The sequence below is a fragment of the Aythya marila genome, assembly GCF_965140915.1.
Source record: "Aythya marila genome assembly, chromosome: 30".
Lineage (NCBI taxonomy): Eukaryota > Metazoa > Chordata > Aves > Anseriformes > Anatidae > Aythya > Aythya marila.
In genome coordinates, this window is record NC_139071.1 from 2,366,645 (window position 1) to 2,382,935 (window position 16,291).

Genomic DNA, 16,291 nt, shown 5'->3' on the forward strand with positions numbered 1-16,291 from the left:
CGGTGCCTCATTAGGATGCAGCAGCGGCCGCGACTGCGCCAGAGCTGGGACAGGGCCAGGGACCTTGGTGTTGGGGGGGGGGGGGGACAACACCACCTGAACCCCCCCCCCCAAACCCTCCCCAGGATTTTACAAAGCTGCCTCAGTTTCCCCACCCGCCCCCACCTCCCCCGTTGCTCCTCGTTTCCCCAGAAATCAACCCAAAATGGGGTTTGGGGGGGGAGGGCGCACAGCGGCGGGGGCTGTCACACTGCGGTGGCTGCGCCGAGCCTGCCGTTAATCGCAAGGTCAAAGCCATTCCGGGGACATTAAAGAGGTGGCTGGGGGGGGGGGGACGGGGACCTGGCCCCCCCCCGGGGAATGGGGGGGGGGAGCAGAGAACATTGCGCTTTAATTTAAGCCGTTAAGGTCAGCAGCAAAATGGAGCCGGGGTTTAAATCAGGGAATAAAGGGGAAAAAAATAACCAAAAAATGGGGAGGAAAAAGGTGGGAGGAAAAATGGGGGTTTTGGGGGAAAATCTGGGGGAATTGGGTTCGTCGGGGGGGTTGGTGCTCCCCCCCCGGTGCCAGGGGGATGGATGGATGGATGGATGGGCTCCTTCCAGCCCGGCTCCTCGCTATTGATTTTCCTTTAATGAAAGTTAATTATAACAATGATTTAATTAATAGCGGCGCGCTCGGGCTTTACGGCTTCCCGCATTAAGGCTGCCCATAAATCCCCCCGACAGCCCCAGGCTGGGCCCTGCCCCCCCCCCACAGCACCCCCGGGGGGGGCCCAGCCTGTGGGGACACCGCCCCCAGCCCCTGGGGGGACACAGCCCCAGCCACCCCCCCCTACAGCCCCGTGCACACGCGTGTGCAAACACACGCTCTGAAGGACAGCAATGCAACCCTCTGCCTTGTGTGCACACGTTGGCACATGTGCAAGCACACGCATGAAAATGTGCACACATGCACGCATGCAAACATTTGCACGTACATTCAAATATGTGCATGCATGTACACATGTGTATGCACGTGCAAACATGTGTACACACAAGTGCACACTTGCAAGCATATGTACACACATGCACACACGCAAAACCATGAGCACACACATGCACATGCATGCAAATATGTACACATGTACATGCACATGCAAACATGTGAGAATACAAGTCGCATGTGCAAACACATGCACACATGTGCACATACATGCACACACGTGTAAATATGCACACAGCTGTGCGTACATGCAAACATGCACGCAAACATATGCACACATACATATGTACAAACACGTACACAAGGTGCGTTTACATGCAAATGTGAGCACACACACGCAAACACGCGTGCAAACATTTGCACACATGCAAATCCATGCACGCAAAAGCTTGCACACACATGCAAACCCATGCACACACGCGTGCATTTGCACACGCATGCGCACACACCTCCCCCACGTGTGCACACGCACGCAGATACGTGCAAATACTCACACACGTGTGCAAACACGCGTGCAAACGTGCACACCCCCGTGCACGCCCCCGCCCCCATGCACGCCCCCCTGGTGCACTTCCTCCCCTTGGCCGCCAGGGGGCGCCAAGCACGCCCCGCCCCTTCCCCATGGCCACGCCCCCCGCCTTGACCCCACCCCATACTGGCCTCGCCCCCTCTTGGCCACGCCCCCCCGGGTGCACGCAGCCACCTCCTCCTCCCGGCCCGCAGGGGGCGCTGTGGCGCCGTGCCTGGAATGGGAGGCGCTCTAGGTGGCGGCACCGCCTCCCTCTCTATGGTGCTTCCGGGCCGCGCTTCCGGTCGCGCCTGCGCAGTCGGCGCCCCCGCGACCTGCCCGCCGCCGGTGCGCCAGGTGAGGGGCCCGGGGGGGGGGCACCGGGAGGGGGAGGGGAGGGGGGAGAGGGGCGGGGGGGGCCCGCACGGGGCTGGGGGGGGTCCCGGAGAGGTTTGGGGGGAGTTTGGGGGCGAGCCCCTGCGGTTTGGGGTCACCTCTCCCTCACGCTGCGTTTTGGGGTGAAAACCGGCAATTTAGGGTCACCTCCCCCTCACACTGCGTTTTGGGGTGAAAACCGGCCATTTAGGGTCAGCTCGCCTTCAAACTGCGTTTTGGGATGCATTCCCTTCGCTATAGGGTGACCTCCAGCTCACACCGCATTTTGGGGTGAATCCCTGCATTTTAGAATATTGTTCCCCTCCCGCTACGTTTTGGGGCGAATTCATGCGTTTTGGGGTTTCCTCCCCCTCCCCTTGCATTTTGAGGCGACCTCCACCAAATTTATTTTGGGGTTGTTCCCCATCCTCACTGCATTTTGGGGTGCTCCCCCCATTTTGGGGTGCCCTCCCCCTTGCTTTGCGTTTTGGGGTGGCCTCAAACAGCATTTGGGGTGAGCCTCTGAGTTTTGGGGTGCCCCCCCTTCACACAGAATTTTGGGGTGACCCCCCCCCTTCACTGTGCGTTTAGGGTCACCCCCATACTCACTACATTTTGGGTTGGCCCCCCCTTCAAGCTGCATTTTGGGGTGCCCCCCCCACTACATTTTGGGTTGACCCCCCCTTCACACAGCATTTTTGGGGTGCCCCCCCTTCACGCTGCATTTAGGGTGACCCCCACACTCACTACATTTTGTGGTCCCCCCCCACTACATTTTGGGGTGACCCCCCCTTTGGGGTTTCACCCCTCCTACCCCATTCAGCCCCCCCCAAATCCCTTTCCAGGCCCAGATCGTGCCCCCCCCGCCCTCCCCGTGCCCCCCCCGTGCCCCCTTTGTCCCCCCCCAACCCCCCCAGTGCCAGCCACGTGTCCCACCCCCCCTCTGTGCCCCCCCCTTGTCCCCTTTGTCCCCCCCCAGGACCCCCCCGTGCTCCGGAGGCCGCTCCCCCCCCGCCCCCGCCATGCTCTGCACCAAGGTGGTCGTCGCGCCCGCGCTGGTGAGTGGGGTCATTGGGGGGGGGCTTTTTTTGGGGGGCGGGGGGCCATTTGGGGACACTTTTTGCCTTTTTAGGGCCACCCCGAAGTCTACAGGAGGCGTTCAGCTTGGGGGGGGGGGGGTTAAAGGTGGTGTTGTGCCCCCGACCCCAAGCAGGTTTTGGGGTGGGGGACACGGGGGGGGGACACACACCCCTGGGGGGGGCTCTGTGTGTGTGTCCCCCCCCCCCAAAATGTGGCCGTGCCTTGCAGGTGAGGAGGGTCCCGCGGGTGCTGTGCCAGCCCCTCTCCGTCCCCCTGAGCACCCCCGAGCAGGTAACGGGGTGGGGGGGGACACACAATGGGGTGGGGGGGGCTCCGTGGTGACCCCAAAAACGGGCACGTGGAGGGATTTGGCCCCAAAAACAGCCCCAAAAATGGGTGCGAGGAGCTGGGGGGGGGGGGAAACTGAGGCACGAGGGGGTAATGCCGCCCACCAGCTGTGTCCCCATGACCCCGTGTCCCCCCCCCCATGTCCCTATGTCCCCGTGTCCCCCCCCCCAGGCGCGGCCGGGCGCTTGTAGGGCCGTCGCCACCAGCGCCGCCCGTCGCGACATCGACACCGCCGCCAAATTCATCGGGGCCGGCGCCGCCACCGTGGGGGTGGCCGGTTCCGGGGCCGGCATCGGCACCGTCTTCGGCAGCCTCATCATCGGTTACGCCAGGTCAGGAAGGGGATATTTTTGGGGACGTTTTGGGGTTTTTATGGGGTCGGGGGGTGCTGAGCGTGGCCCCCCACCCCCCCCCTTGTCCCCGCAGGAACCCGTCGCTGAAGCAGCAGCTCTTCTCCTACGCCATCCTGGGCTTCGCCCTCTCCGAGGCCATGGGGCTCTTCTGCCTCATGGTGGCCTTCCTCATCCTCTTCGCCATGTGACGGGGACACCGGAGGGGACACCGGGGACGATGGCTGCCAGGGGAGGATTTGGGGGGGGTCAGGGGGTGCCCTGCCCCCCCCCCTATACACACACACCCCCCGGGAATAAAGACGGTTTGGATAACGGGGCCGGTGTCCGCGTGCCTCCTCGGCGGCCCCGCGCGTTGTCACCTCCCCGGGGTGGCACCGGGGGGGGGACGTCGCCCACCCACCCCCCGGGGATGTCGCGGCCCCGCTGCCACCTCCCTGGGGACACCTTGGGGTGGGGGGGGGACAAGGGGGGTGGACACCCGCATGGGGATGGGGACGGGGTCGTGACCCTGGGGGTGCCCCACGGGTGCTGGCACCCATTGTTTGGGGCTGGGGGCTCTGTGGGGATGTCCCTCATGTCGTGATATCTCCCATGTCGCAAGGGTCTCCATGGCATGATCTTCTCAATGTCATGACGTCCCCTCAGTGTCGTGACAGCCTCTGTGTTGTGATGGCCTCCATGTCATGATGGTCTCCGTGACAGGATGGTCTCCATGTCATGACATCCCTCATGTCACGATGTCCCTCATGTCACGACAGCCTCCGTGCTGTGATGGTCTCCATGTAACCATGTCCCCCGTGTCACGATAACCCCTGTTTTGCAATGGCCTCTGTGTCACGATGGCCTCCATGTCACGATGTCCCTTATATCCCAACGCCCTCCATGTCACAACATCCCTCATGTCACAACAGCCTCCAGATGGCCTCCGTGTCATGACAGCCTCCACGTCGCGATGGTCTCCATGTCGTGACAGCCTCCGTGCTGCGATGCCCCATGTCACGACAGCCTCCACGTCGCGACATCCCCTATATCACACCGCTCTCCCTGTCGTGACATCCCCATTGCCGCCTCCCCTGAGGAGAAAAAGGGGCGTGGCCTCACGCCCCGCCCACTCCCCCATAGCCCCGCCCCCTTATCGGCGGCGGCTCCTCGCGGCGAGATCTCGCGAGACTTCGCTGAGGGGCGGGGGGGAGGAGGAGGAGGAGGAGGGAGGGGAGGGGGCGGAGGAGGAGGGGAGGGGAGGGGCCGGGGGGGGGCCCAAGCGCGTCCGCAGCCAGCGCAAGGCCCCGGAGGCGGCGAGCGGCGGCGCGGCCCTCCCGGAGGTAACCGGAGGGGCACCGAGCCCGGCGGGGGCGGCCCCGGGAGCGGCGGGAGGGGCGAGGGGGGGTGAAACCGGGAAAGGCGGAGAATGGAGGGGGGGAGGGGGGACCCCCGCCCCCCCCCCCAACTCTCCCCGAGTTCTCCTCAGGCAGCCGCTCCCCCTCCTCCCCCTCCCCCCTCCGTCGTTCGCCTTCGTCCCGCCTCTCCGCTGAGTGGCGGGGCCCGCCGGCCAATCGGTTCGCCGCTCGGCTCGGAGCGGCGGGCGGCTCGGCCAATAGGAAGCTGGGGAAGGGGGGGGGGGAGAGGGCGGGGAATGGGGGGTTGTGCCGCCCCTCTTGGGGGGCGGGGCCGTGGGGAGGGGAGGGGCTGCGAGGGGCCCGGGCGGTGCCTGAGGGGGGGAGGCCCCATGGGGGGGGGGGGGATTTGGGGTACGGGGGGGGCTTTGTGGGGGCGTCCTGGGAACTTGGGGGACGGGGGGGGTGGGATGGGGGAAAATGAGGGGTAAAGGGGGGGTTTAGGGGTGGGGGGGGGCTTTAGGGGGAGTATGGGGGCTTTAGGGGCCTGGGGGGGGGGATTTAGGGGCCTGGGGGGGGGATTTAGGGGTATGGGGGGGCAGTGGGGGGGCTGCCAGGAGGAGGCCCCAGGGGGCGTCCTGAGAATTTGGGGCCTTGGGGGGGGTCTGATATGGGGAAACTGAGCCCTAGGGGGGTATTTAGGGGGTTTTGGGGGGGGTTATGAGGTACGGGGGGGGGTTGGGGGGGGCTGTGAGGAGGAGGAGGAGGCCTTGGGGGGGGTCCTGGGAAAATTCGAGGGGGGTTTTGGGGGCTGGGTTGGGGAAACAGGGAGCTAAAGGGGGTGTTTAAGGGGTGGGGGAGGTTAGGGGTGCTGGGGGGCTTTGGGGGGGGGGTAGGGCCTTGTGGGGTGTCCTGGGAATAGGGGGGGGGCTTCAGGGTTTGGGGGGGCTTCAGGTTTTGGGGAGGGGTCCTCAGAGGTCGCTGAAGGGCGGGAGGTGAGGGGTTGGGGTGTTACGGAGGGGGGGGTCTCTGTGTGTGGATCTGGGGGGGCTTTGAGGGGAGGGGGTCTGGCAGGTAGGGCCCTGGAGACGTTTTAGGGGGGGGTTAAGGGAAAATGTGGGGTTGGGAGGCTCCTTGGAGAGTTTGGGGGGGGCCTTTGGGTGTGGGGACCCTCAGGTTCTGGGGCGTGGGGACCCCAAGGGTCAGCGGAGTCATGGGAGGGGTCCTGTGGGGACCCCCCCAGGCGCTGGGGGACCCCTGCCCTGCGCCCCCATCCCAAGTGGGGGGGCCTGAGCTTAACTCGAGGCTCCCTGGGGGGCGCTGGGCTGGGTCTGGGGGTGTCCAAAAGCCGTGGGGGTGACCTGGGGGGCGTTGGGGTACGGCTGCGGGGTGCTGGGGACCCTCAGCCCACCCCACACCCTCCTGGGGGGGGGCTCAGGGAGCCCCAGGGCGCGGAGGAAGATGCACGAGCAGCAGAAAGGAGAAAGCCCAGGCCTGGCGCGGCGCTGGGGGGGGGCTCCTGGGGGGGGGTGCTTTTTGGGGAGCTCCGAGTTTGGGGAGGGTGTGGACGGGGCGAGACTTCACCCAGCGGCTCCCTCCTGGCTTTGCGAGCGCGGCTCCGACCTGTTTCATGAGCCCAAAACCGTCCGTGTGGCTTCTCCCCAAGCTTCAACGGGGAAAATAATAATAATTAAAAAAATACTAATAATAATAAAAAAGATCTCAGCTCGTCCGGATGCGGGGTGAAACATTTTGGGGCACCGAAACCTCGCTCTGCGCAGCTCCTCCCGCCCGGCCCGGCCCTCGCCGTTATCTTTTCCCGGGGAACTTCTCGCTCTTTTCCCTGCTCAGGCCCCTTCGAGGGACGTTTTCGGCGCGGGAGCCTTGGCGGGGCAGCGGTGCCCGGTTTCTTTTGCCCCCCCCCGCCACGGTAGGGAGGTCGTGCGGCGGCGAGGAGCCGAGGGGATCGTCTGGTTTTTTGGCGATCCCCTTGCAAAATAGTTTGGCTCCGGGATGCGGTCGGTCCCGGAGGGGAATCCGGCGGCGGCTCCGAAGCGCGGGCTTTGCCCGAGGTTTTTTTGGATTGGGTTTTTTTTTTTTTTTCTTGGGGGGAAGGAATAACCCCGCGTGGGAGGTGGGTTGGAGCAGGCGGGTTTTGGGGAGGCGAGGAGGGTTCAAAACAGCCCCGCTCCTCGTTCCTTGAAGGTGTTTATCTTCCGTCACCCGAGCGGGGCAATTAGCGGTGCCAACCTTAATTGCTTTGCGGGCTCGTTTGCCTTCGGAGCTGCAAACAAACCAACCGAAAAGCGGCGGAGGCGCGAGGTTGGCGGCGACTTTTGACTCCTGCTCCTAGCCCCGAGCTGGAAATTGGGGAGAAAGAGGCTGTTTTGGGACCCGACGGACCTCGCCTCCTTGAGAACTTTTATAACGCCGCCGTGAATTTCCTTAATTGGGTGCCAGTCCTTGGGTTATGCCTAATTGCGGCACGCTAAACGCTTCCTCTGCCTCTTGGCGCTTGCCTGTCAACTACCCGTAAAAAAAAAAAAAAAATGATCCCGTCCACCTTACTTAGCGCTCGGCCCGACTCCACGCCCAGTTATTTTAATCTTTCCGCGTAAATCAATCCCTCCAGCTGCTGAACTCTTGTTTTCCTGAATGCCTTCCAATTTGCCAATATCCTGCTACCGAAGAGCTCGGCGCTTCGTACCGGGGGCTCGGGGCGCTGCCTCTCCTCGGAGGATGCAGAAGGAGAAGCTTTCTGCCAACTTTGGGATCAAGTTAAACCTTCCGCTTGCTTTTTGGCCTTCCCTCTAACTTCGCTTTCCCCTGCCGAAGGGTATTTCTGACATCTTCGCTGCTTCTCGCTCGCGTTTTTACCTCCTCGAGGTCCCTTCTTGTCCGGTCTTCTCCAGTCTTTCACGCCGTACGCGTGTAGTGCTGTGATTTTTTTATCCCTGCGTGATTTATGGAGGTGTCAGGTGAAAGCAAACTTCGTGCTGAGCCCCGCCGGGTCTCACTTTTGGTCGCTCAGCCCGTCGTGGTGCGTCACAGGCGCCGTTGCCGTCCTTAAGCAGGGGCAGTTCGTGGTCCAGGCGAGCTGGGAAGCGCGTGGCACAAATCCTGCAGCGGCGGTGATCCCACAGACACGTGGTGTAGGAGCTGGCAAAAATAAAAGGACTTCAGGAATCTGAACTTCTCGGTAACATCTTTGTTCATGCCTCTTCCGAAACCTTTGGGATGTCGGTGAACGATCTCAGGACAGCTGGAAGAGGGGTTGTGGATGTGGCGTGGGGCGGGCAGGAGGTTTCCTTGGCCTGTTTTTGGAAGATGGGGAGCTCCGAGAGCAGCTGGACGCTGTGGGGATGGAAGCGAGTCCCTCTTCCAGCCTCCTTGAGCCGGCAACATCCACCAGCACCACGCCACGAGGTGCTTGGGAGCAGCAGGAGCCCTTCCAGGGCGTGCAGCAGCGGTCGGGCCAGCTGGGACCATCCTAGCCCAGCGCCTTTTGCTGCCTCTTCGTGCTGAAAACGCTTTTGAAAGGGCTGAAGTGAAACGTGCTGGGCTCCTGGCAGCCCCCGTGGGGGTTTCTGCAGCGGGTGTTAGCCCAGAGGATCTCTGGGTTGGATTTCGGGTTTGGATTCGTTTGCTGCTGCGTCACGTGGGATGCTTTATTGCGTTCTGCTTGGTTTTATTTATCCTCCTGACTGTCTTGGGCCTCTTCTCATTTATTTTTTTGGTTGACGTTCTAGCACCTAGAAATGAGGCCAGATTTTCTGCTCCTCCTCCAAGTGTTCAGCACCCGAACACCGCTCGCTCTTCGCGAGGGCTTTCCAGCATGGGTAGAAAATGCTTTTTGTAACAAACCTGCAGGATTAGGGACCTGTTGCTTCCTGTAACTTCTTTCTTTTTCTTTTTTTTTCCCCACCCTGTGTTAAAATAATCCCGTTTCTTGTTTTTTTGGCTTCAAGGAACTCGTAACACAATGGGCGAACGCTGAGGAGCGGAGGCTGAGCAGAGAGACGTGAACGGGGACGGGGTTCCCCTGGGGAGCCAGCAAGCGGCAGCTCTTTGTTGGAGGTGTGTAGGAAGCTGCACGTAGGGAAGGAAACAAAAAACACGTTTGTAGCCTCTCTTCCTCTTGAGCACAACGCTTGTCACAATGCTCACGCCTCACACCGGGAGATTTCTCACATCTCTTTGACAAATCCCCCCGTCGTGTCCCGTCGGAAGCCTGCAGCGAGTCGCTGTCCCTTCATCCCGCTCCTCTGCTTCTCTTCGTGGCTTTGCCCAGCCCTAAAAGGTTCGGGTTTACCCCTGCACGGCCCCAGGAGCCACAGGGGCTGGAGGTGATGATGCTGCGTGGGTCTGAGCACGCTGCAGGACGGGGTTGTGGTGTCCTGGCTGTTTCTCCAGGTGCTGTGTCCCCACAGGGTGGTGTCCCCAAGCTCTGATGTTCCTCTGGTCCCTGTTCTCCCTCTTTGGGGCTGATTCTTGCCGTGCGTTTTGCTGCGGTTGGTTTAGGACTCTGGTGTAACTGGGTCTCTGAAGTTCAGCTTCATCCTCCGAGAGGTTCCTTGCTCGCTTGGCACCTCCTTGGCACAAAAGAAACCCTGGCAGGTTTCTTCTAACACAGAAACCCACCAGGCTGTGGCCTTTTTGTAGCACGTGCTGCTTTTTAAGGCACGCTGAAGTTCAACATTTCATCAAAACGTGATGAATTCAGTGCCTCGAACAGCTCCAAGGCGGCGTGGTTTCACCAGGGCTGTGCTGGGTTTTGACGCAGGCTAAACACGTAGTGGGACGAGCTTTTGGGGTGGCTCCTCTTCCCTCTGAGCCCTCTGCACGCTTGGCCGGGGTGGTGGTGGTGATTTTCCTGCCCCCTCTTTCCTCTTCTGTCCCCAAACACGAGCAGGGGACGAGCATGGGGATTTCTCTGCACCCGCCGCAGGGATTTCCCCGTGCACTCTCTGCGGGGCTGGCATCTGAGCTCTCTTTGTGATGCGACCGAGCAAACCCTAAAGGAGAAGCTGTGTGAAGGCGTTTTTCCCCCTTTCTCCCAAAAAAGGGACTCTCCAGCTCTTTTGGTACAAAATGCTCGCATTTTAGTTCAGGTAAAGCTGCAGGGTTCACCGCTTCCCTGCCTTTTGGGGACACAGGGCCACGCTTGCAGTGCTGCTGCTGGCAGAGCTCTCACACAGCTCGCTTTTTATTTTTTTCCCCCTTTTTTCTTTCGCTTCTTGGAGATGTTTTCAGCCCTGGCTGGCAGAGACCTTGCTCCGAATACCGTTGTTACTATTAAAAATAATATTTAAAAACAACAAAAAAAAAAATAGCCTTTCATAAACTTCAGTGCATTAAGGACTTGGCTGGAGGTGGACTTGGCAGTGCTGGGGAATAAGCAATACCCAGCGGAGTGTATTTATACCTGGGGAACCAGCCGGGGCTCTCTTACACCCTTCAACCGTTTCCAAAGTGAGTAAACCTGACACAGAGCAGAGCACGGCTCTCGGTTTTTCTGCCAAATACTTCTGCTGGTGCTGAGTCTGCTGAAACGCGGGGAACAAACGCTCCGGTCGCCGAGCAGATGATGCTTGCAATTATTTCAACCAGGCAGCTTTTAAAACAGACTCCGTTTCCAGCCGTGCCACTGAGCGTGGCCCCAGCCAAAGGCGCTGGAAATCCTTTGCAGGCTTTGAAAGCGAGGTTGGGCTGCTGCTGAGTGGAAGGGGATGGCGATCGCGTTGCCAATTAATCCGCTTGTTAATGAAAGGTAAAGTTTTTCTCCCACCTCCTGCTGTTGTTGCAGCGGGGTCTGAAGGTCGGCTCGGCCGTTCTTTCCCTGCTCCTTTGGGTTTTTGGTGGGGGTAAAACAGAAGCAGACGAGGAGAACAGGGGGACGAGACCCAGAGGTGATGGCAGCCGGGCACCAGGTCTGCAGGATTTGGCTCGTGGGGACATAAAGTGAGAAAGCAGGGACTTTACTGAGCATCCCACAGCCTGGTGTGGATTTATTCTGTGAAAATGGGGCTGGGGAAGCTCCTGTGTGCACGGGAGGGGTTGGGGAGCCTGTGTATGGCACACCAGGGTTTGTAGAATGAGCGTGGCTCATCCTCCAGGCTCCAACACAGCCATTGCAAGGCCAACGTGATGCAGCGTGATTTTGGGTGATCCCGAGCATGCTGGTGGCATTTTCCGAGCACGTGGAGGTGAGGGGATCCTTCACCAGTGCTCTCTCTTCTTCACGTGGGTGTTTTTCATCCTTTCACCCTCCGCTGCCTTCCCTCTGCCTTCGGAGAGCTCCCTGTGACGCACGGCACAGCAGTTTGTGGGATCAGCAATTCGGGCTCTGCATCCCTCATCCCTGTGAGGTTTCGCCTCTTGAGTCGTGCAAAATTGTGGGAAATCACTGCTTTCTTCGCCACCAAAACGCCCTCGCTCCTCGGGCAGGAGGCAGCTCCAGCGAAACAGCTCACAGCCACGGCCCAAACTCCGAGACCTGGCTCACGTTTGGAATATTTCTTGCTCCCCTCTGATTTTCGGGCTCGCGTATCAAATAATGACGCCGTAAAACGTGTGTGCCTTTGAATGCTAAAAAAAAAAAATAGAAATGCCCGCGTGCGGTATAAATAATAACAGGTGGGACAAAATATTTTTATTTTATGACCCCGGGCGCACACGAGCGCTTCGTGCCTTTCTCTCCCCTATCCCTCGGATGCTGTTCCAGTTATTTTAATTCATGGGCGAGCGTTTTGTCCATAGGTGGTCGCTTACAAAAGAGGCTCCCCTGTTCTCGGCTCCGTGCCGCCTTGACTTTGATCTCTTTAAAACCATCCGCACGCAGTCGTAGGGAGAATTTGTTCAGGTTTGACTCGGGCTCCCAAGTCCCATTTTCGACAGCTTTTCTTTCTCACTTTCGTTGAAACGCGGGCTCTTAAGCGGATAAATAATTTCAGGAAATGGGACTTCAGTTTCTAGGTCACTTAGGCATTTCCTCGATAAAACAACGTGCTCTCCAAGGCTTGTCATGGCTTTCTTGTAATTATCCCTGCTCAGTAAGAAACAGTGGCTCTCTTAGGTTTTTCTCCCGTTCTTAAACTTGAATTATTTCTCTCTCCCGCAGTAGATCTCTTGCAATATGTTGTCCCTGCTGTGAAGACGTGTGTAGCTGGAGATGTATCGCCGCTAATGAAGGAGCACGAGGCGACCCGAGATCCCGAGGCTGCCCGTGTGCTTTTTTAGAGCTCCTGCTCCCCCTGTGTGACGGTGCCACGAACCTGAGCCTGCTGGAGGCGATGCCAAAACCTTTCCCTGCCTGGTGGTCAGTTCCGAGCATCTCTCTGCAGGCTGCGAGGGTTCCCTTGGTTGCGTGAAGGGGGGAAAATTCGGATGTTGGAGACTGTGGGGAGGGTTTGTGCCGTGCCACGTTGGCTCAGCTCCGGATACGAGCGTGCCCTCGCCTGTTATCACTCTGGATTCATGTTCAGGTTGTTGTCATCTTGCTTTCTGGTACAAATACATCTCTGGCAGGGGCTTGGAGGAGCTCCTCCTGTGCTGGAGGAGGTCCCGGAGCAGCCAGTGGATGAGGAACTGGCAGCACCTGGGTGCTGCTGGGCTCTTGTAGCTCGGTCTGCCTCTTGTCTGAACTCAAACACCTTAGGGATGTTCTGCAGAGCCCTCCTTTTCTCCAGAAACTGGAAGGGGAAGCGCAGTTCTGGCGGATGAGTAATCGGGTCGTGGGGTAGAGATGATCTTTCTCCATCGTCTTGCCTGGGGAAGCTGCTGACTTGCTGGTTTACGTTGGGTTTTGCTTTGTGCTCATCAAAGGCTCCTAGACCCGCTGGCCAGATGCCTCTTTGTGTCTGAAATCTGGTACTTGGCACCTAACTAGAGAAACCTTGCTGCTGGGACAGCAAAGATGTGCCAAGCTGCGGCTGCTTTGGCAGCGCCTGGCCGGGATGAGCTGCGGTGGGTACCTGAGGAGCAGCAGCTGCTCATCCTGCAGGAATCTACCTCCAAAAAGAGGAGCAGGAGGGTGCGTGCTGGCAGCCAGGGGAAGTCTCACCCCCCTCACACCTCCAACAGCCACCCCGAGGAGCGCTCGGGAGCTCTCTGCACCCTGGGGTGCCCCAGCCTGGCGCTAGCAGGAGGGAGCCCGGAGAGGATTCGAGCTTTTGGTTCTTGGTTTTGCCTTTCAGCAGCTCTAGAATAAAACCCTGGGGTCCTTCCCCAAGTGGTGCCGGGGATGTGCAGGCTCCTCCAACACCTCACACTCAAGGCAGAGGCTGGGTCAGATCTGATCTAGAGGTTGGCCAGCACCAGGAGGCTCTTGGACACTGAGGCTCCTTTTATTTTCTCCTGCCAGACCCCAACCTGGAGGCAATATTACCGAAGGAAGCTTCTTGTTATGGTAACTGGGAACCCGTTGCTGTTTGTGAGAGTTTTAAGCAGGGCGAGCTGGGAGGACTGGTGGAAGCTGGGCTGGGAAAAAAGGCGTCGTGGCCGGCTGGAGCTCCCAGCGAGGGGGTTTGTTGATCTAACCACGGGGAAAAGCTTTTCTAGGCTCAGCTAGGTCGCTGTGGCTGATGCACTGGGTTGGGGCCCGCGTTAATCCTTTTGCTGGAGTTTGTTTTGGGTCTGACAGGACGCCGCCAGTGCCTCCCTGTCCCATCGCCTGCGTGTCAGGAGGAGGACGCCTCTGGTTCGTGGCTCTTGCTTCATGTGAGGTTTGACCCCTTCCCGAAAGCACGTGGAAATACCCCTTGTTTGGAGCCGGGCTGTTAATTTGTTCCTCGTCGTGCTGATAGCTGCTCTTTAAGTCGTTTTGGGGCCAAACTTCACGGCTGGTAGGAAAGGTCGTGCTTCTGATAAGGATGCTCGCAGGAGCGCTGCGGCTCCAGGGCTGTTGCAAGGCTCCTGCAGGCAAGAAGCGAGGATTTAAGCCGTGCATCTTGGATTTTATCACCTCAACAGCCTCCCTGGTACCGGGGGGACACTCTCATGGTCAGGGGATCCTCTGCAAGCACTGCTGAGCGCCCAAAAAGGCACAATCAGAAGGGTCGTGGTTGGACTTTGCTTTCACCCTGCATGTAGGTTCAATCCTAATGACTTCTTAAATACCGCGTGTCTGCTGGAAATACCTCCAGCCAGTTCCTTGCCCATGTTCCTGCAACGTTTATGCAGTTGGGTTTGCTTTATCAGGCTCAGGAAGAATCGGGGCGTTACGCCTCCGAAGCAGATCTTCCAGCATCGGCTCTTGGCGCTCTTTCCCAGCTGCCAATTTTTAGCTGGTGGGTTACAGAGCAGACGTTCTCGCTCCTTCCCTCGCACCCCAAAATAACTCCGAAGTCAAAGCCGAGGGCTCGCAGCAGCCTGCAAGCTCTCAGCTTGCTGGGGGCCTCCCTGCGAAACCGAAAAGCTCTCGAAATGCCTCCGGGTGGAGAGCAGGCGGTGACAGAGAGGCAAACGGAGATCTGGGCACCCAAGGGTGTGGAAGGAGCTGCTTTCCTAAATCCCTGCAGGCACCTCATTTAGTTGGAGAGTCAGCAGCCGCTCCCCAGGAGGGATTAGGGGCCAAGCTGAGTTTGGAAAGGGCCTGAGGGCAGGTTGGGCACCTAACCTGCCTCCCTCGTAGGGCTGACGCTGAACGTGGAAATCTAAGGGTGAAATGCTGCTTTTTTCCCTTTTTTTTTAAAGGAAGAGCTTGACCTCTTCACTTCATTGCACCTTACAGTGGATCGTGGTGCTGTGCATCATCCCAGCACTGTTGGGTGTTAACCCAGGGTCGCGTGGGGAATGCCAACACCAAACCCCAGCCAAGTGCAGTGGGAAGGATCGGACCCGCTCCGTGCGTTTTCGGGGAGCTGCTGCCTCTGTGACTCTGCTGATCCCAACCCAAGCAGAGCCCGGTGTCCCGAATATTCATTCTGATGGTCAGGAAACTCGCGGCAGAGAGCTGTTAATGACTGCACTTAGACAAATAATAAAGAGCCTTTCCTGGAACAGTCTCAAAGCAACATGTTTCCTTCCTTGCATTTTAGTGGGAAATCTCTTACTATTTTTGAAAGCCTGGGGCAGTGCCTTGCACTTCCTTCTCGTTTGGATAGCGGAGCAGAAATGGCCATCTTGCTCCGACTTTCTTTCCCTCGTCCTTATCCAAAAGCAGTTTGGGTTTTGATTGCTGTGAACCTTCCCCCCTTCCCGTTCCAGCTCCCAGCGGCAATTACGGATTCTGCGCCGAGCCCGCCTGCGATCTTGTGTATTCCTCTGTAGGAAGATGTATGCTGCAGCACAGATTCTGTGCAGCCATCTATAATAATCTAGTTTATTGTGGTTTTATCTCTTCTTCCCAGTAGCAGTGTACTGCCTGTCCTTGGGGCTTGGGCTAGTGTCTTGAGCCCCATTTGTGTTTGAATAGGCTTGTTTGTATCGTGGCTCTGGTTGTTAATGCTCTTGGCATAGCTCCCAGGTCTCAACAAAGTTACCCAAATTGATCTGGGATGGCCTTGTGACTCATTAGTCTGTGAGAATTAATCCCATGTAGCTCAGTCTCGTAAAAAAAAGTTAACTCCTAGCTCTGTTTTACCTCTCACGTTAAGCCGGCGTGCCAGAAGCAGGACGGCAAGGAGCACGGTGCCGTGATGGAGGAGAAGGCAGAAGGCAGCCTTTGCTGGCCCTCCGAGCACTGGTACCCGGGTTGTTCCTCGTGGTGATCCCAGCTGACAAAGCCTTCTGTGAGAAGCCTTTTTCCTCTTTTTTTGGTAAATGTAGGGATTATTATAAGAGCACCGTTTTGGATTCAGCGCTGCTGTTGCTGCTGCTGTCGGCTAAGCACTGTCATTTTCTTACAGAAGCTGCAGCCTGCTCCGGGTCCTCCACCCTTCTTGAAAACTCTTTGCCCTATTTAACAGCCTGGGACGATGGCAAACAGGTTTTCTGTGCTGCCTGTCGGTGGAAAGACACCTTACCTTTAGCTGCACCTCTGCTCAGGCTTGTTGCTGCACGTCCATGATGAGTTTTAGGTCTGACTGCGAAGGGTGCTTTTTGATCTGGGAGAGCCAAACAGTTAGAACCTGTGCCAGGCTGCATTGCACTGTTTGGGCACCCTCTTTTTCCTTGCAAACAGACAAATTTCGGAGCTCTGGAGCCCTGGTGAGAGCCTTCTTGGGGTGCTGAGTGCCACCGTGGTGCCAGCTCCCAAAGCCAAGGCACCAGCACAGTTCCCCTGCCTGGTTTGTCTGACTTTTTCCTCGCCCCCCTCCCACCGTATCTATAACTCTGGGCAGACTTTTCAAACAAAATTCCCTAAACTG

At 58.6% G+C, this 16,291-nt stretch overlaps 2 protein-coding genes across 6 annotated transcripts in view; both read left to right on the top strand.

Moving 5' to 3' along the window:
• Positions 1–1,787: 1,787 nt before the first annotated feature.
• Positions 1,788–3,958, top strand: ATP5MC2 (ATP synthase membrane subunit c locus 2). The gene is made up of 5 exons (XM_082781464.1): positions 1,788–1,849; positions 2,847–2,925; positions 3,176–3,238; positions 3,467–3,627; positions 3,722–3,958. Exons 2-5 carry the CDS (start codon positions 2,890–2,892, stop codon positions 3,834–3,836), a joined length of 375 nt encoding a protein of 124 aa, XP_082637590.1. The 5' UTR covers positions 1,788–1,849; positions 2,847–2,889; the 3' UTR covers positions 3,837–3,958.
• A 959-nt stretch (positions 3,959–4,917) lies between these two features.
• The window catches only part of LOC309888751 (cyclic AMP-dependent transcription factor ATF-7), a 65,016-nt gene continuing 53,642 nt past the window's right edge, over positions 4,918–16,291 (top strand). Inside the window, exons 1-2 of one of the 5 annotated variants that reach the window (XM_082781276.1) lie at positions 4,921–4,970; positions 8,951–9,059. The gene's annotated coding sequence lies outside the window, so the exon portion shown is untranslated. Of the gene's footprint in view, positions 4,971–6,893; positions 6,913–8,950; positions 9,060–12,284; positions 12,301–15,662; positions 15,713–16,291 lie in introns of those variants that run through there. The other 4 variants (XM_082781275.1, XM_082781278.1, XM_082781280.1 and 1 more) reach the window with 4 other exon arrangements.

Excerpts from the sequence above, each read along its gene's own strand:
- ATP5MC2 (XM_082781464.1), top strand. The coding sequence starts at position 2,890 with ATGCTCTGCACCAAGGTGGTCGTCGCGCCCGCGCTG. Across the intron at positions 3,239-3,466 it reads CCCTGAGCACCCCCGAGCAG|GCGCGGCCGGGCGCTTGTAG; the intron begins GTAACGGGGTGG and ends CCCCCCCCCCAG. Across the intron at positions 3,628-3,721 it reads CTCATCATCGGTTACGCCAG|GAACCCGTCGCTGAAGCAGC; the intron begins GTCAGGAAGGGG and ends TTGTCCCCGCAG.